The sequence below is a fragment of the Berkeleyomyces rouxiae genome (genome assembly GCF_048999995.1).
Source record: "Berkeleyomyces rouxiae strain 22BRR77 chromosome Unknown BrBRR77_ptg000002l, whole genome shotgun sequence".
Lineage (NCBI taxonomy): Eukaryota > Fungi > Ascomycota > Sordariomycetes > Microascales > Ceratocystidaceae > Berkeleyomyces > Berkeleyomyces rouxiae.
Window position 1 is genome coordinate 1,709,014 of NW_027396492.1, and position 27,569 is coordinate 1,736,582.

At 52.4% G+C, this 27,569-nt stretch overlaps 4 protein-coding genes across 4 annotated transcripts; all 4 read left to right on the forward strand.

Moving 5' to 3' along the window:
• Window positions 1–653: 653 nt before the first annotated feature.
• Window positions 654–1,689, forward strand: BROUX77_002024 (uncharacterized protein; the record flags this gene model as incomplete). Its single annotated transcript, XM_073746519.1, has 2 exons — window positions 654–1,207; window positions 1,353–1,689. The coding sequence occupies 2 exons, from the start codon at window positions 654–656 to the stop codon at window positions 1,687–1,689; spliced, it is 891 nt and encodes a 296-aa protein (XP_073607106.1).
• Window positions 1,690–5,128: 3,439 nt separating this feature from the next.
• On the forward strand, window positions 5,129–6,811 carry BROUX77_002025 (uncharacterized protein; the record flags this gene model as incomplete). The annotated part of the gene is made up of 1 exon (XM_073746520.1): window positions 5,129–6,811. One exon carries the CDS (start codon window positions 5,129–5,131, stop codon window positions 6,809–6,811), a length of 1,683 nt encoding a protein of 560 aa, XP_073607107.1.
• Window positions 6,812–7,222: 411 nt separating this feature from the next.
• BROUX77_002026 (uncharacterized protein) lies at window positions 7,223–12,216 on the forward strand (the record flags this gene model as incomplete). The annotated part of the gene is made up of 2 exons (XM_073746521.1): window positions 7,223–10,713; window positions 11,205–12,216. 2 exons carry the CDS (start codon window positions 7,223–7,225, stop codon window positions 12,214–12,216), a joined length of 4,503 nt encoding a protein of 1,500 aa, XP_073607108.1.
• An 11,007-nt stretch (window positions 12,217–23,223) lies between these two features.
• On the forward strand, window positions 23,224–24,755 carry BROUX77_002027 (uncharacterized protein; the record flags this gene model as incomplete). Its single annotated transcript, XM_073746522.1, has 2 exons — window positions 23,224–23,654; window positions 23,831–24,755. 2 exons carry the CDS (start codon window positions 23,224–23,226, stop codon window positions 24,753–24,755), a joined length of 1,356 nt encoding a protein of 451 aa, XP_073607109.1.
• Between the last annotated feature and the right edge of the window lie 2,814 nt (window positions 24,756–27,569).

Consider the following 27,569-nt stretch of genomic DNA (forward strand, 5'->3'; position numbering starts at 1 on the left):
CTTTCAGCTGTTGAGTATTGTCCATCGTATGCAGGGTCTGTGGGTCTGACAAAGCCGCCTCTTTTTGCTAAAAGTAATTTTGTGGCCGACAAATATCCTGGTAACCGTGTTGATTATTCCAAGCCTTGAGTATCTGGGCTTGCCCATTTGATGTCTAGAGAATGCGTCGGAAGACCCTATGAGGCGCACAAAATACAGAGAAGCATAGTGTTTATAGCTTTGAAAGCAAACATGGGCTACTATATATTTCGCTATCCTTGATGAAGAGGATCTACATCCTCTCCATATTCTTTCGCTCTCAGCTCTTGGTCAAAAGAAACTATGGTGTGTTTGTGGATGCACTTCCCTGTCTCGACTGATGAAGCTCAAAAACAACCTTGTCCAACTCAGATTGTTTGCTGTCAAGGTGGATGTCATTTGCATATAAGTCCTTTTGTTTCTCGTAGTATTTGAACGCCCTCGTGTCCCTGGATATGTGTTCCCCAACATCTTGCTCCTCCTTGAAGCCGTTCTTTTCTGATTTCTGTGCGCCCTTTGAACTGGTTTGCTGATAATATTTCCTGAATGGCAGGCGGGTATTGATCGCTTTTTCATTAGTGTATTCACATACATGGAATTGGAAGTTCAATATCAGATCTATTATTCTCACGATCATGCGCACCTCTCACGTTACCCTTACGGCTTTCGCAGCCCTCGCTGCAGCAGACAAGCGAGGTCTTGTCTTTGTTCCTAATTCGACGTATCCCGAGGACAATCAGATCTGGGTTCAAAACGACTCCGATTTAACATGGTACTATAACTACGAGCCGAATCCCTCGCCAGCCTTCACCCAGTCTCAAGCCGAATTTGAGTTCGTCCCCATGATGTGGGGCGTCAACATCTCCGATGTCGATTCCGATTCCTTCTACCAAGCCGTCAAGAGTATCATTGACAACCGCGGCATCAATATCACACACGCTCTCAGCTACAACGAGCCTGATGGAATCGACAATGGTGGCAGCAACGTCACTCCACGAGCGGGTGCCCGCGGCTGGGTAGCGAACATGATCCCTCTTCGTGAACTCGGCATCAAGGTCGGCCTTCCTGCTTGTACTGGCCAGCCCTATGGTCTTACTTGGACCCAGGAGTTCCTTGGCAACTGTTCGCAGCTTATTAGTAATTCTACTCACACGAACAATTGCACATTCGACTTTCTTCCCGTACATTGGTATGACAACATTGCAGGTCTCCAAAGTCATATCAATGAGCGACTCTCATTGTAGGTACTTTTTTTCTTTCTTTTTTTCTTTTTGGGTTTGAAGACGCCTTTGTTCCTGCAACATACTCAGTTTACTAACCAACCAACCAAACAGCTGGCCTGATACCAAGATATGGGTGACTGAGTTCGCCTACGCATGGCAATCTCTATCTGCAACAACTGACTTCTTCAACGATGCCTTGGCGTGGCTTGATAACAACGACAATATTGAGCGCTACTCATACTTTGGTAGCTTCCGCTCACAAAACAGCAACGTCGGGCCTAACACGGCCTTCCTCAATAGGGATGGAAAACTTACTGATCTGGGATCTCTGTACCTCAGCGACACTACGACAGGTGTTACTCCAGAGAGCGCAGGAAGTTCGCATTCCGTACACTCCTCACGTAATGCTCTCGCTAGCATAGTGTTTTTAAGTTTACTGTTCATTTAGAAGACAACGTCTGTAGACTGGCTGCCATAGTTGATAGGCAATTTCACGTCGGGGACTATTGGAGCTAACTCAAAGTCATACCAATGCCCCGGTACTGCTACCGTCTCGTCATGTGTGCAGAAGGATATTTCAGGCTAGCCCAACACCTATGACACTTGTCGATTCCAAGGGGTATTTGAGTCATTAGCTGGGTGACCCTTGTTGGTCTACTCAGCTTTGTATCAGATTTACAGTGAACAAACCTATGTCCCGAAGAAAGGCCTCCAATATCAGCCGGTTGATCCTGTTGTCTTGGGAACCTCTTCCATCAAAATGACACGTACAAGTACAATCTACTCAGCTTTGTATCAGATTTACAGTGAACAAACCTATGTCCCGAAGAAAGGCCTCCAATATCAGCCGGTTGATCCTGTTGTCTTGGGAACCTCTTCCATCAAAATGACACGTACAAGTACAAGTATAGGTAGCCACTTACTGAGCCTACAAGAGTTGTATGATTGTATATATACATCCTCACATGTAATACCAGGGAGGCCTCTCTATCTAATCCCAATTCCCATTTTCTTTCCATTGAATGCCAATCTCAACGTGTATATAGGGCTTCCACATGTCCCTCGCACAAGGTACTCGCAGCCCGACCTGTCTGACAACCCAGTAACAGTGTCATTTATAAACAGTCCTGCCCCAGTCTGTCTACTTGACATTTAACGTTTACTCAAATCACTAAGATCAAACGACTCCGGAATGTTTGCCGGACGGATATGACGAATTGAATTGAAATTATTACTTTACGTCACGGATATAACGCGGGAAATGATTTGATTTGATTGATTTTGATTTTATTCTTTTACGTCTACCTACTGTTATTTCGCAGCAATACGACGGCATATTCCGGACGGAAGCAGTCGGATAATGTCATCTTCCAAACTACACCCGGGCGGTCAGCAATTGCAGGTGCGCGTAGACTTTAAGCATCTCCTGTGACTTTTTAGGGTCCGGCGTAGAAGCCAGGAGGACTTTCCGTCCAGCGCGGCCCGAGGGCACACCTACCTTTCCAGGGTTTGGTTACCTGGTATTTTTGGTTTGCAATAAACCGCGTGAAGTCTAGTCTAAAAGGCCACCGGCTCTCGGCACGGGGGTTTGTCCCCGGCGGATTACGCGTGGTTTTGTCCTTTTGCGGGCATGGCCGTTGCTGCAACTTTTGTCATTTTCCTCCTCTTGTAGCCGGCGCAAGGGAACAGGACTCCGCAAACTCTCCTCCTCTTGGAATCCTCCTCGACATCACCTTGTCCTCCAGATACCACCTCCCCGTTGAACAAAGGAAAACTTCCACAAAAACGCACCCCAAAAAGTGGACCCACGACAACAAAGCCCTGTGTGGAGCTACCATCTCCACCAACATTCGTTCGTCGGGAAAAACCGGCGTGTTCAGGGGGGCCCAAAAAGCCAAACCGAGATCAAGCGAGCCTCCAAAAGGGCTGGCGATCGAGTGTCCGAAAGAAAGAAAAAGTTGGACGTAATCGCGGCGTGTGCTATGGATGGAGCACAGCGTCGAGATCCCCGCGCCGCGGGTCGGACATCCGGAACCTTCAAAAGAGGCTGCCCTTCGAGTGTGAGTATGGCTCCCCGAGTTGAGTGATGGGAGCTCGAGAGACCGGCGATCGAGAAGTGTTGCGAGAGGGGGCGGTCGTCGGCAAGATCATCCCTCGAGAGGGGAAAAAGGCGGGCTCAGGGCCTCACGACTCGATTCATCGAGAATGACCGAAATCAGACAGGACGGAAAAGAAAGGACAGCAGCATTGGGAATATGTGCTGGTCGCTCTTCTAACCCACAACGAAGGGGAAAAGTTCGTCTTTGGGCGAGGGGGCGGCATCTTGAACTCAAAGGTACCCCCCGAGGGTTGTAGGAGGGAAGGTTGTATATTTTGTTGTTGTTGTTGTTGTTTATTTTTACGCCGTGTGCCAGGGTTCACTGGTCGAATGGGCGTCACAGGCGGCTAGTCCACCTGTGAAAAGAGTATAACTATGAAAAGAGCAGGTCTGCACCTGAACAAAGAGAACAAACAGCTGGAACACGGAGGCTCGCAGCCTCCAGAGCGACCCTTAAGTCACCCCAAAGGTCCCAGTAATACAGATGACGAAATACAAAGAACTAGACAAAGGAAAAAAAGTAGAAAATGGCTCGGTCTTTCTGCCGGCCTATGCTTGGTTGATGAGGCGTTGCCGCCCGGGGCCCCTCTGTGCCAGTTTGTCGACTCTCTCGGCCAACGTCTTTGCCCCTCGTGCCGTCTTCAATAGACGCTCTACCCACGACCTGCTGTATCTTTTCTGTAGGCCTTTGCATGTCCAAACGTGTGGGCCGTCTTTCTCGGCCCCGCATCTCCCGCACCCCAACGGCGTGTCGTGCCCGAAGCGGACGTGGTACTTGTCCAAGTCTCCGTGCCCCGACCTAGCCGCGAGGACTCTGCCGACGCTGACTCGGTTGTGCTTTCCGGCCGTAGCCCTCCATGCCACCGGCGCTTCCAGATTTCGCCCGGTGCTTTTCCACCATCGATCTGTCGCTGCTTGGAACTCCCGCTTGCGCCATCGTTTCAGTGCAGCCAAAGTCCACAATGGGTTGGGCTGGGCTGTTTCCTCTGTAGTGGCCTCTTTCGCCAGCTGGTCCGCTCGCTCGTTTCCCGGGATGCTTCTGTGGCCTGGAACCCACCTAACTTCCCAGCTTCGGCCTGGGTGTCCGTCTTTCCACTTGCGCATAAGGTCCCTTGTTTCGTCTATAGCTTCCTGCGAGGTGCCCCAAACTGGGAGCCTGGCGTTCAGCCTATCCACCACGCTGCGGTTATCTAGGCAGATGACGATTTTGATGTTCGCTGTGTTTGCAGTGGCATTGACTGCTTCGGCTGCAGCGTGTCTCGCCGCGATCGCCTCCGCATCCGCAACCTCTGCCCCGACCCCCAGATGCAGTTTGCCTGTGGCCAGTTCTTGCCCTTGCTTGATCAAAGCCCATCCTGAGCCGGCGTAACCTTTGGAGTCCTTGGACCCATCTGAGTACGCCCACAGAATTGGTGAGCTTTCGTCTGTGATCTCCTGGGTGTGTCTTTCTGCTTCCTCCAGCTTCGAGCCGTAGGCCGTCGGGAAGGTTGTATAACGCGGGAAAAAAAAAAAAAAAAAAAAAAAAAAAAAAAGAAAAGACGAAATAAGCACTGCTAAATAACTCCTAAAATAACCGTAAATTGATTGGCTGAGTGGCGCAATGGTAGCGCGTTGTCTTCCGGTTGATTCTCCAGCTTGGCAAACATAAACATCACATCACGAGGCCACTCAACAACATTTTCCTCGATTTTCAGAGGGCACCTTCGACATTTTGACCAAGCTAACAGCTACCATTATTGCAAACTACTTTACTTTATTTTCGCCCCCGACAGGTCCTGTCATCCCTAAGATGATCGCGTCCGTCCAAGCGCCCGCGCCCGCCGCGCCCGCGTCCGCGCCTCCGTCATTGACGTACGCGCAGGCCACCTCGCCCGCCAGCGACCCCTCCCCCGTGCCCACCACTGTCCCCTCCTCCGCGTCGTTCTCGCCGAACCTCGCCGGCCAGGCCCCTCAGGGGCTCCCCTCTTCCGTCGCGCGCGTCGCGACAGGCGCAAAACGCGTCAGGAGCGAAGACGCGCCCCTCCCCCAAGAGGCTCACTACGCTCCCATCTCGCTCCCGGTCGGTCGCTTCCAGGCCCTGGCCGACAAGATCCGCACCAAGCAGGATGCGGAAGCGGCCGCGAGAGATCGCTTGGCCAGCATTTTCTTGACAATGGCCGACAACTGCCTGGCCTCCATGGCCCCCCACGCGGAGGCCTTCGCGTCTACCCGCCAGATCGTTAACGACCTGGCCTCAATCCTGGAGAACGGCCTGGTGGCCGTGATGACAGGTTCACCCCTCGCGCCCCCCACGGGCGCTGCCACAAACACCTCTCTCCCCCCGGCCGCACAGCCCGTGCCACCCGCCCCTAACACGGCCCCGGCCCCGGCCCCGGCTCCACCAAAGGCCCAGCCTGCACACCACCCCTCTGCTGCTGCTCCTGCAGCGCCCACCGAGTCCTCGGACAAGGAATCCTGGAGCACAGTCGCCCGCAAGGGCAAAAAAGCATCCAAGGCCACCCAACCCGCCGCCCCCTCGACCGGAGCCCCAAAGGCCAAACAGGGCAACCCCAGCTCAGCCCCCAAGACCGCCCCCACCGACAACCGCCTTTTCGTGGTTGTGCCAACCGACTCCCCCCTCCGGAAGCTTTCGCCGGCCTACATCGTAACGAAGGCCAACGCGGGCATCCCCCGCGGCGAGGGCGCAGGCACCGCCACCGCCACCAAGACGGGCTTTGCCCTGACAGCCGTCCGTGACGTCGGCAAATTCCTCAGCCACGCTGAGCGCATCCGCGCCAACCTGACTGCGGAGAAGGTTCACAAGAGGGATGCTTGGTCCAAGTACATCGTACACGGACTGCCCACCTCGATCACGGTCGAGGACCCCAAGACCCCCGGCGCCGTGATGCTCCACCGGGTCACCCTAGACGATGTCCGTCAGGATATCGAACAGGCCTTTGGTGTCGTCTCCGCCAGCGCCACGCTGTCAAAGTACGTTGGCAAGGCAGGCGTGCCCACCTTCCGCGCCCACATCGCCTTCCACGAAGGCCTGGTGTCCCCGTCCGCGGTTCCCCGCCGCGTAGCGACACTTGGAGAGCTGCACATGGTCTCCGCAGACAACACCCTGGAGCGCTTCCCGTTCTGCACACGCTGCCGGGTCCGCCACTTTGACCGCAAATGCCCGGCCGATACCGAGACGCAGTCGTCCACCCCGGCTGCCGCCGCCCAGGGAGACAAGGCCCCGTCCCCAGCGTCCTCCCAGGCGCCTTCCACGGCCGTCACCTCGGCCCCCCCGGCCCGGCCGTCGTCACAGACGAAGAGCCCTTCAAGCTCCCAGGCTTCCCCCTCCCCTGCCTCCTCGGCACCCAGCCAGCCATCGACCGCCCCATCACAGGCCGCCCAGCTGCAACCCTCCCCCCTGCCCACCTCCAGCGAGTCCCCTGAAACACGGGATTCAATGCAGGTAGACGACAATGACGAGGAACTTCTGTAAATGTTAGGACACCCTAACGACACAGTATTGCAAATGATTTCTGCGAATGTGCAAAGGTCCTGGACCTGTGCACAGTCGTTGCTACACAAGGCGCATGAAGACCAGGTGGATGTGGTCTGCCTCCAAGAGGCCCCGTCTAGCGCAGACCCGGGGAACAGAACGTTCCCTAGGCACCCCTCCTATCAGGTAATAGTCCCGGAGGGTAACTGGCGCTCGAATCCCCGAGTCGCCACATACATTTCGACAAAAAGACACGGGCTTCGCTTCCAAAAGGCCTACATGAGGGAAGAACACCAGGATGTCATCATTGTGGAGGTCCTAATCGGGGGGCACACGTACAGCATCGTAAACCTTTACAATGCCGGGACAGGTTCGGCTAGGACAGGGGAGGCGCTTCGTCTTCTGACCAGCATGCAGCCAGGGCCGCGGTCTGTGGTAGTGGGCGACTTCAACCTCCACCACAGTGCCTGGGACCCCCGATGCGCCACGGACGACAACGACGCCGAGCTCCTACTGGCCTGGATGGAAGAGCGTGCCCTTCTGCTGGGCAACGCGGATGGGGAGCCAACCCACGAGTCAGGGAGTGTCATAGACCTTACCATAATGTCGTCGCCTCTTTTTGTCACCGGGGCGAGCGTGGAGCTACGGGACGATCTGACATGCGGAAGTGACCACTTCCCGCTCTTGGTGTCCATCCCGCTGCCAGGGCACACAGTGGTCCCGAGCCCCGCGGGGCGCTTCCTCATGGATAAGCTTGACAAAAAGAAGTTCGACGCGGCATGCAAGGCCGGCGCGGCTCGCCTGGACGACCTTGTGAGAGAGTACCGGAGGTCAGACGGCCAGATCCCGGAGAAAAAGCACATTGACGACTTCGCGAGACTTCTACAGGATGTGATCCTGGACGCCCTGGTCGCATCAACGCCCAAGTCTCTGGGCAAGGCCAAGAGCTTCCCATGGTGGAACAAGGAGTGCAGCGTCGCGCGTGCGGAGCAAAGCGCAGCGCGGAACAGGGTGGAAAAGGCAACGACACAGGCCGCAGCACAAGAGGCCAGGACCGAACGCCGCGAAGCCAAGAAGCGCCTCAGGCGCGCACTCAGGAGCGCGGCTCGGGCTTTCTACGCCGACTTGCTGGCGAAGGTCACTGATACCCGAGACCTCTTCCGTATCGTGAAATGGAGGACGAAAGCTCCGCACCGCCACTCCCCAGCACTATCGCCGGCGGACGGAGCGGAGGCCACGGTACAAGACACCACGGAAAAGATCGCTCTCCTTCGCAGCGTGCACATGCCTTCCGCCCGGCCAGGGGACATCGAATCCCCCGCCCTGCAGGTGGAACCGAGGACCTGGGGCTCCAGGACGGAAGCCCCGCCGACACGCGCCCGAATCACCAGAGACGAGGTGGAAGCTGCTCTTTGGAGGCCGCGCAACACTGCCCCCGGCCCGGACGGCCTCTCGAACAACGTCCTGAAACTGGCCTGGCCCTCCCTCAAGCGGCAGGTCACCCATTTGTTCAACGCAAGCTTCTTCTGGGGCCACCACCCTGCCTCCTTCAAAGAGGCTAAGGTGATCGCCCTGCCAAAGCCCAACAAGAAGGATCGCTCGTCGCCACGGGCCTACCGGCTCATCTCGCTGCTCCCGACCCTGGCCAAGTGCCTGGAAAGGATAGTCGCCCGCCGTCTCTCGTGCTGGGCGCTGGAGGCAGGTCACATCCAAGACAACTACGCCGGTGCGGTTCCGGGGCGCAGCGCCGAGGACATGTGCCTACGCCTGGCGCACTCTCTCGAGCGCACAGCCGACCTCAGGGGTGAGTCTTCGGTCCTCACCTTTGATATCAAGGGGGCCTTCGACGCCGTGCATCCGAACCGCATGGTCAAACGACTGGCGGACCTGGGGTGCCCGGCTGGAACATGTCGATGGGTGTCCTCGTTCCTGGCGGGCAGGCGGGCTTCCCTAACCTTAGACGGCGTCTCCGACGCTCTCCAGCCAACAGGTGGCAGCCTCCCACAGGGCTCGCCCATCTCCCCAATCTTGTTCATGCTGTTCATGTCGCCGCTGTTCAAGATGCCACTCCCCTGCACTCTCCGTGGGTACGCTGACGATGGTTGCCTAGTCAACTCAGACTCGTCCCTCGAAGGCAACTGCTCGGTTCTCTCCCGCTCTCTGGAGCTCGTTGACAGCTGGTGCACGGACAACGGCATGGCGCTCGACCTGACGAAGTCCGAACTTCTGCACGTGACGCGCAAGCGTCATGGACAAAACCCAAGCCTGCGACTCCCCGACGGCTCTACGCTGGAGGCGGTCAGCCCTCGCGAGACCCTGCGCTGGCTCGGCGCGCGCTGGTCACGTAACCTCTCCTTCGTGCCACACATCCGAGACGTGGCACAGAGGACGGCACCGGCCATTCGCGGCATCCAGATTCTGTCCGGGTGCTGGAAAGGCGCCCCGATCAAGGGTGCCCTCACGGCGGTCCGCGCATGCGTGGTTGCCAAGCTGTCTTACGCTGCGGCCACATGGTGGCGCCCAACCCCGCCCGACGCCCCGCTGAGCCGCGGGTTACTGGGGGCCTCAAGCCTCCTCGACCGCACCGTCCGCAGAGGCCTCCGCGCCGCCCTGCCGCTATATTGCACCACACCCTGTGCAATATACAACCTCGCATCGGGCTTCCCTCCCATGCGCTATGCGCTGGACAACCTCCTTGGGTCGGCTGCTCTCAGAGTCGCGCTGGCCCCGCCAAACCACCCCCTCGGCTCCATAAGGCCAATGTGGGGCATACTGGGCGAGCTCAGGAGTATGCTCCCATACGAGCTGTCCACGAGCTTCCCGCCGCCATGCAAGGGCAAGCTACCTTCGACCCGGGCCCCGATCCGGGGTGACAAAGAGGCTGCCGCTGCAGCACACCTCGCTCTGGTCCGCTCCTCCCCCCCCTCAGACCTGTGGCTATACACAGACGGCTCGAAGCTGAGTCCGAACAGGGTTGGCGCCGGCTGGGTAATTATCCAGGGGGGACAGGTCCTGCTCTCGGGAAACCGCCCGGTCCCTTTCCGCGCCGAGGTGCACGACGCCGAAGTGCTGGCCATTGCCGAGGCCATAACCGCCGTCGACCTGCGGGACAAACCGCGGTGCCGCAAAGTCTGGATCTGTTCAGACAACATGGCAGCGGTGAGTAGACTCACGTCCCGGGACGTCAAGCCCGGAACCTCCGAGGAACACCTTCGGAGAGCCCAAACAATTTGCGCGGACTGGTTACGTCCCGACGCCAACCATCCGCGGCCAAGACCGTGGCCAGATGGAGCCATTAAGGTGGAAGCGATCTGGGTTCCAGGCCACTCCGATGTCGTGGGCAACGAGCTCGCCGACAGACAAGCCAGGTGGGGTGCAGACATAATCACCACAAGGACTGGCATGTCACTCTCCTGGGCACGCAGTGAATTCCGCGCCCGGGTCACTACCGCATTTCGCGCCTGGTGGGAGGCAGAGGGTCGCAACTCCAGACCTCACCTGCGCCGCCCGGTGCAGGCCCCGAAGAAGGCTTGGACAAGTCTCCTTGACGAGACCGATCGCAACCTCGCCCGCGCGGTGCTGACAGCTTTGTCAGGACACGGCGACTTTGCGGCCTATCACCGCCGTTTCGAGCACGAGGACGCCGTGCCCTCCTGTCCCCTCTGCGGAGCCGACACGAGCCCGGAGCACATCTGGGTTTGCCACCACAACCCACAGCGGGTGTCCAGCAGCTTCTTTCAGAAGTTGATCGGTACCAAGCGCGTAGCCTGCTGGCTGGCCGCCAAAGCAGCCAAAGCCCCCACGGCCCTGTTGGCTCACCGCCGCATGAGGCCGGACACGCGGGCGCAAGACGCGGCCCCTCCCGCACTCCCTCTGCCACCTGGAGACGGCGTACCCTCGGGGTCTCCCCCTTAGCGCGTTTGCGCTGCCATCACCTCCTTTTTCCTACTTGTTTCTCTCTTTATTTGTACTTCCCTTTGTTGTTTCCTTTGTTTTTGTTTTTATGTTTGGTCTGCATCAGCGGCGAGGCCAGGACTCTGGGCCAGGTTTGGGGCCACACAAGCAAAGGACAGCCTCTGGGCTGGGCGGGTGGACACACTTTAGTCATTACACTTTGTGCGGGGGGTTTCTGTATGCATGGTTTGGATTTTAGGTTTCTGTTTCTGTATGTAATTTCTGGTACTACTTGTAGTCCCCTGTCGTATGCCGAGAATACCTCGCGAGTAGACAGGTAAATAAAGAATCAATCAATCAATCAACCAGCTTGGCAAAGGCTCAGGGTTCGAGTCCCTGCTTGGTCGCCAAAAGAATTTTAATTTCATTTTTGTTCTTTTTGTGAAAAAAAAAAATATCAATTCGTCCTCACAAATCTCGGACCTAAATTGCACAATAGCCGGGAGCTGCCGGCTTGTCCGATCCCTACACGCGGTCCTACTGTCGTATGTCGATGGGTGGTCATTCAGGACGGCAGGACCCTGTCCACGGGCAACTGCCCTGCCCCGTTCCGCGCCGAAGTCCATGACGCCGAGGTGCTGGCCATCGCCAAGGCCCTGGCAGAGGTCGACTCATGGGAGAAGCCACAGTGCCGCAAGGTCTGGATCTGCTCCGACAATCTCGCCGCAGTGAACCGGCTCACGTCTCGCTACGCCAAGCCGGGCACCTCCGAGCAGTATCTGAGGCGCGCCCAGATGATCTGCGCAAGCTGGATCAGACCGCACCCAGAGCGGCCACGACCAAGGCCCTGGCCCGACGGCCCACCCGAGGTAGAGGCTATTTGGGTCCCGGGCCACTCCGACATCGCGGGCAATGAGCTCGCAGATGGGCAAGCAAAGCTAGGGGCCAGGACAAACACCTGGCTGGACGGCATGTCGCTCTCCTGGGCCCGCCACTATTTCCGCTCCCGTCTCGACTCTGCTTTCCGCGCCTGGTGGGCAGAGGAGGGACGCGCCATCAGACCCCATCTGCACCGCCCAGTTGAACCCCCCAAGAAGGCTTGGTCAAGTCTCCTTGACGAGACCGATCGCAAGCTCGCCCGCGCAGTGCTGACTGCTCTGTCCGGCCATGGCGACTTTGCGGCCTACCATCGCCGCTTCGAACATGTGGACGCCGTGCTCTCCTGCCCCCTTTGCGGATCGGAGACCGCCCCAGAACATGTTTGGGTCTGCCCCCGGAACCCACAGCGGGTGTCCCGCAGCTTCTTCCAGAAGTTGATAGGCACCAAGCGCGGGGCCACCTGGCTGGCCGCCAAGGCAGCTAAAGCACCCACTGTGCTGCTCGCCCACCGCCGTGCGAGGACTGAGGTGCACCCACAGGCCGCCGACCCTCCCGCTCGCTCCCCGTCGAGCCTACCACCGCCCGCCCCTCCACCTCCCAGTGCGGGGGCTCCCCCGGGCCTCTCGGCTTAGCGCGCGCGCTGCCACTCTCGTCTGTTTGCTCGTTCTCCCTTTCTCTCTCTACTTCTTGTCTTTCCTTTGTTACTTTTCTTTTGTCATGTTCTATCTTTCTTTTGGGTTTGGTCTTCTACAGGGTAAAGGCCGAGGCTTGGGGTCTTGTTTGGGGCCTTACAAGCGAAGGACAGCCATTGCGCTGGGCGGTCGGGGGACCCTCCGTCATTATACTTCGTGCTGTGGGGATTTTCTGTATGCATGATTCTGGGTTTTTGGTTCTTTAGCTTCTGTATGTATTTCTTGGTACTAGTTTTAGTCCCCTGTCGTATGTCGAGAATACCTCGCGAGTAGACAGGTAAAATAAAGACAATCAAATCAAATGTCGTATGTCGAGAATACCTCGCGAGTAGACAGGTAAAATAAAGACAATCAAATCAAATCAAACACGCGGTCCTGCCGGCAACCTTCCCTCCTACCAACCTTCCTTTCTACAACCCTCGGGGTGGCACCTTTGAGTTCAAGATGTCGCCCCCTCGCCAAAAAACGAACATTTCCCCCTCGTTGTGGGTTTGAACGAGCGCGCACATATCCCCAATGTTGCGTCTATTCTTTTTTCGAGTTGTGAGGCCTTGAGCCCGTCTTTTTCCCCTCTCGCGGGTTGATCTCGTCGACGTTCGCCCCTTTTCTCGCCACCGCTACGACCGTCGGCCCCTCGAGCACTCTGCACTGCACCTCAGGGAGACACACTCACTCTCGATGGACCGCCTTTCTGGAAGGTTCAGGTAGTCCGCCCCGTGGCGCGGGAACCGTATCGCTGTGCCTCATCCATTGCGCACGCTACGGTTACGCCAACTTTTCTTTCTTCCGGTCCCACGATCACCAGACTTCTGGAGGCTCATCTGGCCGTGGTTTTTCGCTCTTTCGAGAGCCCCCAGGCCACGTCCGCTGATTGGCTCGTCTGCGAGAATTTTTCTCGTTTTCCCGCCCTTTAGCCGACGAGCGAATGTTGGTGGGGATGGTAGCTCCACGGCAGGGCTGCGCTGGTTTTGGTTCCACTTTTGGGGATGGTTTTGAGGAGGTCTGCTTTTTGCGTTGTGCTACAGCGCCGGACCAGGATTCCGGGTATGTTTGGGGCCACACAAGCGAAGGACAGCCTCTGTGCTAGGCGGGTGGACACACTTTAGTCATTACACTTTGTGCGTGGGGTTTCTGTATGCATGGTTTGGATTGTGGTTTCGGTTTTTGTATGTACTCTTTTTGGTACTATTCGTAGTCCCCTGTCGTATGCCGAGAATACCTCGCGAGTAGACAGGTAAATAAAGAATCAATCAAACACGCTGCGATGGCAAAATACATGTTAGAGATTTTTGTGTGTTCCGTTTTTGGCTGCAAGTAAACCCTCTATCCCATTACATAAGCCGAGAATGAGGTGGCTCTATCACGGGTCAGGGTGAGGCAGCCATAAACGTAGGATTTGACACGGCCCGGCATTGATGCTGCCGTCACTTAATTGTCACTGATTTTTTCTTCTACGGTTAACGCCCCTCTTCAGCGCATCAGAGCTTGTTCTCATTTCTAGCAGCACGGTCAGTGTTGACTCTGAGTGGCTTCACAGACAGACAAGCCACATGGCGCTCTGCCAACAGACCTAAGCTAGACCTGCTCCCGGTGTGCCCTTTTCCATGGCCAGCTTGCCAACTGACTCTGCACCGACTTTCTGATTATCCGACATGTCATTTATCGTGAGTTTGTCTATGATGCAAAGTCGTCTGTGCAGATGCATTGCCTAGGTATACCCTGTATCCAGTATCCTGGAAGGCGAGATGAGAACCGTGGCACTCTTCAACCATCTTACTATCATAATGCATCTGGGCCGTGGTTGGATGCGCTTGAAGAACCAACACGATGCAGACTGTCATCTCCATCCTGCCTTTGCATCTGTTTGTCGCATGGAGCCTTGATGTGTCTTGTTTGACGCTCGAAAGACACGGCAGGCGTATATGTGGCAGCAACGCTCCTACACTCATCCTTTTTTATCACTGGGTCATGCATGGACATTGGAGGAAGGGACCTGATGGATAAGGCATCCAGGACATTGCTCAGTCTCGGTAGAGGTTCATCTCGGTACTTCTAGAAGCCTATACGACCTGCCCTGACCAAGTTCCACCGCCCACAGACAAACAAGTATGTCGGCTTTACGGGCGAAAGCAATAGCATGGGCTAGTGGTGAGCTCGCGGTAACGGTGCATACTGTCTATTGTAAATGCTTTTGCCATATTACCATAAGGTGTGGCTCCATAGCCCCTGAGTGGTCCTGCCTCTGCTAGCAACTGTCACGTCACTGGAGACTGTGGGAGGATAGACGATTCCTTGAGTGCCCCAGGAGCGGCAGGGGATATGGGAAAGCCGGGGAGTCAGTGGATAAAACTCCTAACAGAACCGATGGCGACCCTGTCCAAGTATGTATATAGTGCGTTCACTTGCGCGTTGCATACGGGGCTTATACATAAAGAAATATCGAAGTACTGGGAGAACAGCTACTACAGAGCAAGCCTCAATAACTCGATGGGGGCCAAATAAAAGCTACTTGGTGCCAAGGGAAACCCCGAGGACGAGAGAGCGAGTTCTTCTCAAGTTGCTCATTCCCCCTTGACGCCCACTCAACCACAACACCACTAAAGCAACGTTGACCATTGCGAGACACAAAAGGTTCTAGATCTTAAGACCCTGGTGTTTTGGCGTAGTTATCACCGCCAGCCGGACTAAATTGGCGTGCTCTGGGCGGCCTCGGGATTTATCGCCACCAAAAGTTTCAGGACTTCAGCCAACACTCCCAACTACCATCACCGGCCTGCATGCGCGGCTCAGCCTATTGCTTTCACTGTTAGCCAGGGTAAAGTTCATAAAATTCACACACTGTCGCTCTTCTTCTTTCTCATCATCTGCTGCAGTTCCTGCTCTAACTCGATATAATTGACCACTTCGTTCACGACTTGGTGCCAATTCACTGTAACAGTATCAAGCAAACCACAAGCTTAGGCCTTCCACAACATCACTGTAACATTTGTCTCGTGCGTGAAACCTTCAGCAGTGTACAGGTATCTACAGCCATCCGCATATGACCTTTCACTCCCACCCACATACGACTCGGTCTTCCCGGTCTCATGTGAATATTAGGCCCCCCAGATTTTCGCCCAAAACAATGGACAGCCTAACCCAATCATGGTAATACCCAACAACGACACTTGTCCTGGCTCTCTCTCTAAGGGCCCTTTCTTCCTTGGTGTTGAGTAGGTCGTATCCATCGACCGACTCTTTCCTCCATGGTTACTTAACTAGCGCGACGCGCTTCACAAAGGCTGTACTAAAGTTCAGCTAAATCATAGCACGAAGAACCCAAACCCAAACAAGTCAAGTCTCAACTTTGTGGTTGTCCTAGTTGTGCTACCAAGCGACCGATACCTCCCCTCCCCCCAGATTTATCGGTATCAGTACCTACATAATGCATGATTAGATTATACTTTGGACTTACTACTTTCATCCTTTCCTATGGGAGATTAAATGGGTGGCACTGGCAATACAAAAAGGAACGAATGCCTCCCATGTCATGATGCCTCTTGACTTTATCGCACTCACCATCATGTCCCCTCCACCATCTTCAGCATATCGATGGCGATGATATGCCTCTCGTGGTTTTTCATCAGCTCACTTTACGCTATCATAAGATTCCAATATCATAGCCCAGCTTAAACCTCTTTATTCGCATCAATACCCGTTTATCATACATATCCTTTTTCATTTTCTTGGCAATGGCTCACCATGACCCATAGCATCATTACCACCGCAATGGACACATTAAACCTCGCCATTGCCCATCTCAAGTCCAAGATTCACACAAACTTCGAATCGTCACAAAGCCATCAAGTTGGGCTACTACCGAGCAATTCTTGTCGGATTGTACTATGGCCAAGCCGTCACCCTTCTTTCTTTTAACATACATCCATAAAGCCGTGGTCATTTCTACTTGTCCTTCACTCACTCATTAGGTCTACCAATGCGATAAGTGCATTGAAACCACTGGAGATCTTATCTTCGTTCTCCCATGTATCCACGGGCCCACGAAGGATGCCTCGATGGCTAATTGAATCTTCCTATGGCCCTGACTGTAATGAATAAGAAAGGTTGGACCATCCTCACTACTCTCTGAATGGCATGGTATGCCTGTCCTAACGAACATGTACTCTCCAGTATTCTACACAGCCTACGCCGCGTCAAACAGTGAGTTGATTAGGAATTCCTTGATTGGCTAGGATTACAGATCTTGTGAACTCCAGCTACTGAGGGCCACTCGCCGCCACTGTGGTCTGCAGTAACCACCACAAAGATTTAAGGGCAGTGTCTACAATGGTAGACTAAAAGCACTCGGTATTCTAGTATCATCAACACCCGTCCGTTATATTACCTACTCTAATCTTTCCTCGTTGTAACAATTTCAAATTCTCCCAAGTCTACGCTAAACGTGACGTGTCACCTCTATGTAGACACGCAAATTTTTCAAGGTATCTAGGACAAACACCATTAGCACTGCGTCACTAACCACCAGCCAACCACATCTTCGAGAACGTCTGATGGGCTCAAGTTTCAAAGTCTTTTGTGTTTATTGTAACACATTAGACAAGCATTTACAGTTCAATTGGATGGACATAATCGTGCTCCTAAGGGTAGTGTCATCTCAGATGTAGTACCAAACATCCTCTGGAGTCTAACCATAGGTCGTAGGCAGAGATTTCTTGATGGGGCAATCTTAGAAATTCTGATAGCAATTTCTTTACTCAAGAATATTTGACATGCCTAAACCAGCATGGACAGCCCAACCTTACAACCTTTTAGGTGCAGGGCAGACAGTCACAGCCTCCTTCTGCAGCCCACCGCTTTGATCCCACATCAGCTCAAGCCAAGTCCCACTCTCATCTAAGAGAAGCCACACGCTCTAGATTAGGACCGTTGTTAGAAGCTAGCAATGAAACTAGTGAGCAACAATACTCCGTAGTCTAGATGGAGCCTGACCTGGTTTCCCCCCGTATAAAACGCCGCCTCGCTCTGTGTGGCCACCAATTAAAACATATTGTTCGCAACAATGATTCCTGCGCCCGCCCCGCCGTTTAATCCGGACGACACTTCCCTTAGAGTGCTTCATCGGACATAAAGCCGACGTCAACTGTCTCCCCTTTCAACGTCGTTTGTCAATTACACTACTAGGGTTAGCGAACATTGTCTTGACATGACGTTTGTCCTTAGGGTTATCCACCCACGCAAATTCCCATAACACAATTCACAAAAGACAGCGTGGTATTACTGCGGGCAGGCGTTATGTAATACCACAGCTGAAAACACACGGCGAAAATTCAAACTTGTCCTCAAAGCAAGCTTCTCAAAAAGCCACGTCGACAAAGCCAAGTCCACCAAAATTATCGCGACCACGGCAGACCTGTCAATCAAGCGGGCTTCATGCTTGACTGAAACACCACGTATGGCATATAGCACATACACCTGGATAAGCAAGCAATCGCTACGCTACTGTGTTACATTGGAAGCCAAGCGAATGCTCGTATATTTAATGGCCGTGTCGCAAAGCAACGGACAGCACTTTCCAACTCCCGCCACAACTCCATCCTACCGTGGTCTCGTCAATGCAAATGGTAGATGATCTGACACATCTGATTCATCAATCAAGGGAACACCCGCCAAACACTCCGCCGGCCCTTATCCTTGCGTCCTGGATACAAGCACTTGAATCTAGTCTCGAAATTGGCTCTTTCGGGTGTCACATGGATGGACAATTCGCTGGGCACCATGGCCGGCAGATGACGACAAGGCGAGCCAAATGGCGTGTATTTATGCTTCACCCAAGTCTTGGTTAAGCGCACGTGCGGCTTTCAGCTTGGTGACAGCATGGAAAAGAAAACGCCGCGGATGAGGTTGAGAGGAATGGCGTAAATACTACCATAATTTATGTCTCCGGCGCCCAGCCAAACCTCGTCCATCGGCGCTTGGTTTCATTTGTATTTCATCCGACTGCCAGCAGAATTCTGGCTGTTTGATTACCTCTCCAGACCACAAGATAACGTTGCAGGCTCTTGGGGCGGTCAAGGTTCAGCAGAGAACAGGTGAAGAATTTTCACAGACCATCCTTTCCAATTCCTCAACACTAATGACTCAACTGAAAGGCTCTGTAACACTTGCTGGGATCTCACGGCGTATCTTGGGGGCTCGAGAATGGGATGCCTGTAAATTTGGCTGCCTGTCCCTCGGATGGTCTGCAGACCATGACTGTAGACAACGTCTCATGATCCTGTCTGCCCACATCGCTTATCCCTTTATGTTCGCGGAATCGCAATGCCTCAATTCGAAATACCGTGACTGGTGCGCGTGACGTCAAGTCTTGATCTTGACTTCTGCCAGCTGGCCCAAAAGGAACACATCTTTCCTTCTCAAAGGATGCAGCCCTCACTATGCTCATCGCTAACATCCAGCTTCTTGTGGGCGACCGACCACCTGGCGAACCCTACTAAAGGATGAATGTTAATTGTTTGGTAATATCAACGAACAGGTGCGCTCTGTGCCTGTGAATCGTACCATGCGCCACTCGAATACATAAATGATGTGAGTATGGATCTCGGGTATCTAATCCTTACCCAGGTGCTTGCTTGATATACGATCTTATGTTTGCTAATTGCTCTTCCGACAGCCGAGCGCCCTACGTATGGCTCTAGATGTATGTACATATCTATTTGTTTTCCGGGTGGACGGTTGCTCGTAAAGCCACCAATATAGCTTAATCGCAGCACACACCCCCTTCCAAGAACATGACCATCTCCAGAATGGATAAGGCTGCTCCAGATCCAGGGTCGAGCGCCGCTGCACCCACTGATATTCGAGTATACTATACCTGTATACTGGTACTATTTGGGCCGGTATTCACTTGATTACCAGTGCGTGGCCGACGGTTAGGTAGCATGTGCCAGCAATAGCAATAGGCGTATTTATGTCCAGCCAGTCGTCTCGCACAGCTCAAATCTTGCACAGACTCAGCCCCGATGTTTGCTCCTCGCCATGGAAGGAGACCCTTGTCAGCTCACAACAGCCGCCATTTCACTAGGGAATTTCTTTCTCTGAAAAAAGAAAAAAAAAAAAAAAAAAAAAAAACAGCCGTAGTCACACGAATGGAGTTTGACAGATTTGGGAATAGGCCGAATGATGTCTCCTGTTATCGTCAGCCTATCTAATGTGCACAGCAGCTTTAAGGGGCCTCCGAACGTACTACGAATGCTTGTCTGTACATACATACTTGTGCACATGGATCCCGGGTTGTTGGCGTGCCACGAGATCTTTAATCAGCACCCTCACCCCACTAGGAGACAGGGCTTTTTACACTCAACAACTGTTGAAGTGATGGGCAATGTGTTGGCTATATTTACAGTCCATGTTCTTGCACATATGCTATCAAGAACAGAACCCTAGTAGGACAGAAAAAGTCAGTCATCCTTCCTTGAGCTTGTAAGTCAAACCCCCTCTTTGATAATGTCCCCAGGTACTGGTCCGAGTACATACATGTTTGTATCCTCTCATCACCACCGTCAGAGTGATCTATCACACACAGTATCCCAAAAGCCTCGGACTGTCAGCCGTATTCTCATCTCACTCACAGTGCTGGTTCTGGTGCTGTTGGTAGATCCCTCTCTGGTGCCCGCAAGTAATTCAGACCAAGGGAGCATGGAGAACAGCTGGAGCAGATAAGCTATTTCACTGTCTGGGCACTCTGTCCGACAAGCTTGACATGGGGCCTCTGAATTTCTTGTTCATTTTCCAATCACTCCTGCTCTTTAGGCCTGAGAATTGAGAAATATTTAATTTGCATGAATGCTTTTCCCAGTCAGGCAGGCAGAGGTTTCCTGTGTGAAATTGCACAGTTCCTTGTGAAAAGTTGGCCCCAAAGTTGCAACAGTTCGCCATGCATTTCTTCCCTCATCTTGACACCACAAAAATATACCGGTTCCGATGATCGTACCTAACTCTTGTTTTAGCCATCGGCTGAGCTACATTTGAATCCGCAGAGGCACAAGTCGCCATTCTGTGCATATTTACACGCCCACATACCATACGGGCACACGTCAACGTCCCGCCTAATTCGATCTCCGAAATCTATACACCACAAGACAGCCAGTTGCACATCAGGGCCTTGGAGACTAATCACTTGGTCATAAGCACACCCTCCACCTTGAATCATTCTGGTTTCAATATCCCGGAGGCTTATTTTACCTCCTCCATGCTGCCCGACGACGCCCATCACCCTTTTCTCCCAGTCCACATCTTTTTATTCAATTCCAGCGAGGTTTGAGATACGACAAACATTGCCCGGCCCTGGCCACACTAGTACGAGTATTGCGACACATCAAAGGTATGGCTCCCTTAGTCTAACTACTATTAGTCAGAGACTTTGCAGGTCCCCTATTGCTCTTCCAGCATGGCACCACCCACTATCCAGGCACAAACAAGTACGCAGCAATACCATTGCATCGTATAATCATAACCTCTGTAAGCCGAAGTTTCGGCCCCTTTATCCCCTTCCCCCCCTCTGCACATGGTCTCAAAGAGTAAGCTGTGGTCATGTTCATGATACCAGAAGTGTACTAGTGCTAGACTCGGTGTGAGCTGATGCTTGATACGTCAATATGTCTGCTCATACCATGTTTGGCGCATGTGAGAGCATAGCAGTGCACTCATTGCTGGTCACTTCTCTCCATGACAGAGTCCTTAATCTGCAGCTGCGACGAAGGCGGTGAGTTTCTTATATGTATGTGGTGGGAGTCTTGGAGAAGTTTTTTCTAAACATGGATGAGGCTCACAGGAAGTTATGCCTCCTCAACCAAGCATTTCCTCTTGCTTAAATACTACAGCAAGAGTTTGTGCAGGCCTTCTTTACCTCCATGCAGCACAATCTCCATAAACCGAAGCCAGTTCATAGTCAGTGATCTCTCGTGTGCTGATCACATCTGCTCCTTTATGCTCCCTGGTGTGCTTTTAGAACAACATTTTCCTTGCTGTCAAGGCCATTTGAGTGAAGGGTGTCTGACGTGCCATCGTACAGTCAAAGTGAGTTCTTTGCCGTCAAGTAGCATTGCAGATGTGTGCCTCTGGAATAAATTCTTGCCGCAAGGACCGGCTCTGATTCGCTTGGCTTCTGCAGACTTCTTGTTCCAGACCTGTCCTTTCACTTTCCTAATTCTCACTCGACCCCGTTTCTTGTCGAACAGGTTGACCTGTGCAAACCAATCGCCCAATTCCACACCCACCTCTTCTCTCTTCTCACATACGTACGCCTTACTACAACTAGCAATAATGGAATACCACCTGCACAGTCCATGCAGTAGTGCGTATATGCTCCTGTTACTGTTTGTAGTAAAGAGTTTGTAGCAGTGCTACTGCTACCACCAGCACATACATACACTCAGTTATTATGCTATGCACCCTGTGGGCCATGTTGGCATCGCCTTACTTGAAAACCAACCTTCCCCTCGATGAAGCTTATCGATATCATGCATACTCTACTGCCCTCACACTTTCTTCTTATTCCTCTTGAATTGTACCCCTGCACTGAACATCTGAACATCTCCTAAACAGGCTCGTGAGACATATACCATCACCAGTTCATTTGAGCCTACAGCCTGTGTTCCCCGAAGATACCACCATAAGTGGATTGCCCAGTTAGATCAGTTGGAACATAGCATCGGATACCTGTGTCAAGCCCATGTGCTCGACTCTGGGCAACGCCTTGGGTATTTCAAAGTACCCGACTTGACCTGACCCGTCGCCGTCCAACCATTCGTGACAAGCAACCGCATCAACATCGACACCAGCAAGCCGGATTCAACCCATGATTCACTACGCCCACCTACCCTCAGCAATCTCACTACAGCCACAGCCTCTTCGCCATCCTGCCTGCACTCTTCGGGGCCTCTATGCCCTGTTTTGCCTTGCTAAAGTCGCCGGCTCATTGCGGGCTTTACTGACTGACGTCGGATTTTCATAGAACTCCTTCCCTAGCTGGATTTTCTTCCTCGTACCATTGCGAAAACTTGTTGTTTATGAAGCAGAGGGCAACCATCACCATCAGCTCACCAATCTGCCCCTCCTGTGTTAAATTTCTTTGGCCAAACTCCGCGCAGCACTTGCTACCTTAGCAACTCCACCTCAAGTATTGCATCTCTCAACGGCCTCACGAACACGAATAGTGTATTGGCCCTTGAAAAGTACGTGTGCAACCCTAAAAAAAGCAACAAACTCTCTTGTATATTGAATCGACCTAGCCTGTCAGACAGTTCTCTTCGACTTATCTGGGGCGTTGAGTACTATTATTCGATCCCGCCTGACAAAGACGTGCCGATTGAATCAGGCTCAGGGTTCAATTTTTCATCATTCTTGGCCAACAACTTGTCCTCCCCGCCTCCCCTAATCGCCCGTTTACCTCTTAGAAGCAGGGCTTTACTGCATCGTTTCACATGGGCTCTGTCTTGGCTGCCACTTTCAACTCCAAGATAGTATAGTTGAAGCAAAGAAGGCGACCTTCCATTCCAAACAACTAGAGAGTTGCGAAGGGGCTTGGATAGTTAGGTCAGGGATTCCAATCAGTGCGCCTCTGTCCGACAAGACGCGGCCAAAATCCAAAAGAACACAGCAAAAATTGTGCTTCTCAGAGATCATACTAAGGCTAGACCAGACCAAGGGCGAAGCGAGATCAATCGTCAAAATTCCATCAAGATCGTTCAAACAAACCAACACGGGAAACTGGCGTTACCTCAACGCTAGAAAATATCCCCATAGTATGCCGGACAGAGGTATGTCTTCACTCAAGCTCAAAACCCCATTGAAAATAAAACTTCCCGCATCCTTTGGCCTGCACGAAGATAGCGGGACAGACGAGTATTTTTTGCAAGTTAACAAGACTGATCATGGGTTGCAGACGCTATGAATTACGCTCAATATGCCCAGGGGTCCGGACACCCAATACAGTTCGGTGGTATGAATCTATCGTCTGGAACTTTTCAACAAGCAAAGGTACAAGGTGATTCAGATGTCGGCAACCTTCTCCCACCGGACCAAGGAGGCGTCCCGATAGGCGGCGGGCCTAACACAGCACCAATGTCCATGGTTCCATCCTCGTGGAGGTCACCCGTCCAAGACCATCGTAGCATACTGAAGCCGGACCGCAGCAGCATAGGCTCAGTAGGCAACGTCAGCTGGGATAACGAAATGGAGCAGCATTCCCAGGGCCCCATCATCAATGTGCCGCATTTCCAGTCTCGAATCTGTCCATTTGCCCACTACAACCCCGTCAAGTACAACAGAAACGAATGGGCACACTGTCACAACCCACAAGAGAAGAACGGCGACATTGTGTGAGTACATCCATTCCTCATGTTTTAACTAGTCCCCCTCCCAGTTTTCCACTCGAGGAGTAATTTGTCTTTCTTGCTTTTTGTCTTGCGCACTAGTGATGTGTCTGTCTCGCCTGCAAAAACGCCCTGTGTCCACTCTCGACTGACAGCCTCAACTACTTGTACTAACTTACTAGTGTCCATCTTCAACGCCACCACCGACTTATCCGTAGCCAAAGAAAGGCCGACAAAACGGGTAGAAAGAACGGTCACGGCCAGAGCTATATTGCCATTTGTTCAGGAGAAAACTTTAACGAACGAGGAGACTCTCAGTGTCGCGAATGCGAGTCCTTTGAACGCATTGTAGATTCGGGACCCGGCAGAAAAGATGACTGGAATTCACACCCACATCGCATCTCAGCCATCTGCCAGAAATGCTGGTTTATTCTTCATGACCGAGACGAACTTGCAGCCCACTTGCAAGAAAACTGCGGCGGCCGCGCCCCAAAGCACTTAGAAAAATGGCAACTGGAACTCGAAGCATTTTGCATCAACCCAGAGTGGATCGAACCGCCCCCTCCCGGAACACAATCGCCTTTGATGACTTCGCCACCCCCAGATTTGCACTCGTCGATGGCGAGCCATGCCTCTGTTAGTGTTCCTCTTCGCAGCAATGTTGGCCCTTTGGACGGCGGAGATGGCGTTAGCAATATGATGAAAGCACCTATAACCCACGGAAATACTCTGCCGGTATCACATCCACACACGACGACCATGAAGGGCTCAAACGATATGGGCTACTCAGATACCGAGATTATCGAGTCCTACAAGAACGAAATTGAAAAACTCCGGCTCCATCTCTATTTCCTTGTCAACCATCCACAAACAACTGTTTCTCAGAGCATACAACAGATGTATCAGGACAGAAATTGCTACGACATCACACCACCACGGAAATTAGATCTTCGCATAGAGCCACCAGGTATTCAGTGGACACCACCGTATGCCCTGATAACAGGTTCGGCCATGAGCTCTTCTACAGCGTACATGCCAATGGGTCCTGGGCCGAACAACGAACCGAACGAATATCTAGGCCCACCAGCAACACATCCAGGCCACTGATGATGCTGTCCAGGAGGGTGTATCAACCTAGTCCTTTTTCTTGTTCTATCATCATTCTATTTATACGACTGTCTTTTCCGCTTACAAGGTTATACTTCTATTGTGTCATGTGGGGAACCAATATGTTGGTCTCTTTGACGTTTTCAACAACATTTTCTTATTTGTTTTGTTTTGGGTTGAACTAGCGTGGTCCTTTGGAAAGAAACAACCGTTCTGTTTTGTTTGTTGACGCAAGTCTGGGTAGATGGAAGCAGAGCCAAAAGTGACCTTTTTATTTGTTCGGAGGCTGCAACCTCACAGGGAAGTGAGAAGTTGGCGATGTGAAGTTGGCAGGCAACTGGAAGAACATGTGTAAGAAGGTATCAAAACGACAGGCTGTTCAACGTGGAAAGGGGAGCGGTTGGGCAGGAAAAGGGAAAAAAACAAGTTGGTTATAGTGTATCAAATTTCCGCGTCCTTTGTTATTTCGACTCGACGTACTTTTTTTGTTCAGTCTCTAGTGCTCCCCGTAGTCAATGAGCCAGACTAGTCCGAATTTTAACTACCACATCTTCAAATAGTCACTCCCGCCTCACCAAGTGGCTATGGGATGTTGCATTGGGTATAGAGCCCATGTGTACTCTGCCATACACTTGTGTTGTAATCGTTTACGTTGGTGTTGCACGGCCGTGTTACAGTGAAAGCCGAGTGACCAACATGTAGCTCTCCCACGATACACATCACAAGCTGCCTAAAAGTACAGTGCATAGACAGCAAGTTTATGGCAGATCTACAGCGTACTAACAGGACGCAGTTGTTTACATGAAGCTCAGCATGACGTTTTTTTTTTTTAGAATGGCGGTGACACTAGTACTACTGGGCCACAAAAGAATGCATACCAAAACTTGATTTGCTGTTTACAGACTTCCATGGCCGTCAAAAGGTTTCGCTTGGCTACATATATGGAAAGCATGCCAGGTGACACAGTCGATTTAGCTGTCTTTGACTTGGCATATCTTGCTCGACTTTCCAGGGTATATCCCCCTTGGTTTTTTTGCTTCGTCGTGTCTTTCGTGCGGGGGGTGGCTGTGGCAGAGGAACAACGGATGAAGAAACTTGTTAGCAGGCTGTCTTGCTGCTTGGGCTGCATGAAAATAAATAATTGAACCCGGATTATCCCGCGGTGTATGCTGGTCTGACAAGTTTGTTTTCAAGATTTGCTATGCAGCAGCCAGCGGCACAAGTGAGGGGCAGTGGCATCGTGATGAGATGGGGCGCGTAGAGTGGGGAGACCTAGGCCTGCATGTGCATATATCAAAATATAGTATCATCGACTCGTCTTGCGCGGCTTGATGTGATTGTTCTTGTTCACATTCTGTATCTCGAGAGTGAGGGTTGGCTTGATTTGTCGAGAAGTCGTTTGGATAAATAGGAGCGAGTGCGGGCAAAGAGACGCGTCAATGCGCAACAATCGACTGGTGAAGATGGACAATAACTGGATGATCTGTCTTTGACTTGTTGGTGACGAAGGGACTCGATGATAACGGAGGCTGCATGGAAAGAGAGGGGGTAGAACAAGCATATATGCACCCAAAACTCCGGTGCTTTTTGTCACGTCACAACAACGAAACGAGTGTCTCTCTTATTACCCACCAGAAAATACGGGCCGACCAGTACGCATACGCGAGCAGGTCAACGAGCCACCAACATCTATTCACCGCGAGAAGGCCGAACGAGATACTAGAACCAATGTCTTTGTCTGGGTTGTTAGCTAGTGGTGAAGGTTCGAGCTTTAGAGGCAAATCTGGTGTTGTGCCGGGCAGTTTTTCGTCGAGCTTAAGCTAGCTGGTTAGTTTGAATAAAGCGCGGATAGGAATAGACTAGGGCAAAAGAGCAGTTAGGCCTGTCGCCAACTTCTCAGCAAGCAGTGGGACAGTTCATCGTGCGTGGGAAACGATGCAAGTGAGAAATTCCCAACATAGATTCTGAACAGAGGTGGCTAGAGACGGTTTGGCTATGCCCCCCAGGAGGCTGAGGCCGTCGGACGAAGCGAGATAAGCCAAACAGTGGACGAGGTGAGCAGTTATTGGTGCTGGCATGTGGTCTTGGAGTAATATGCAAGTGATGTGCGCCTGTCAGACGGAAGTCTGAGCGAGAGTCAGAGTTGAGAATCAGGCCACAGGCCATCAAGATCCTTCATTTAGAACTGAACATTGAGCTCAGGCTACGGCAAAACGAGACAACTGCTCGCAATGTCAACTAGATCTCGACTTGGTGTCTACAAGTACTTGCCATGAAGTTAACAAGATACTCTGAGCCATTCGGGGCTGAGGGTCTGGCCAGCGCTTATCCCTCAGTCCCCTGATTCTTCCCTTGGCTCCACCCTTGGATCATCACAGCAAAACTTCTCACGTCGTAGCAGCCAGCTCCTTCCCGTCAGACGTCTCCAGGCGGGCGAGTTGCCTGACACAGTAATAGTTTCTCCAAGCAGACTCTCTAATATTCCTTCACAACATTCGCACGTAGCTGGTTGTTCTGATCCGAGGTCGGGTTTTTTATCAAGTTACATAATTTCAATATGCAAATAAATGATGCCACTCATAGGAATGAATATTTGTCCGACAAATCTCACAGGCCTTGTGACCAACCAAGCCCGACCAATATGCCAGTACAACTGAGAGATTTGGTGGCCAAACCTAAAGAGAGAAATAGGCCGAGTACATATTGATTCCAGAGTTAGTTAACAGAAGAAGAAACACGTATATAATAGCGAAAAGTGTTATGAAATCACATGTTAGTTCCATGACAATACCCAATCTACAAGTTTGCATATCC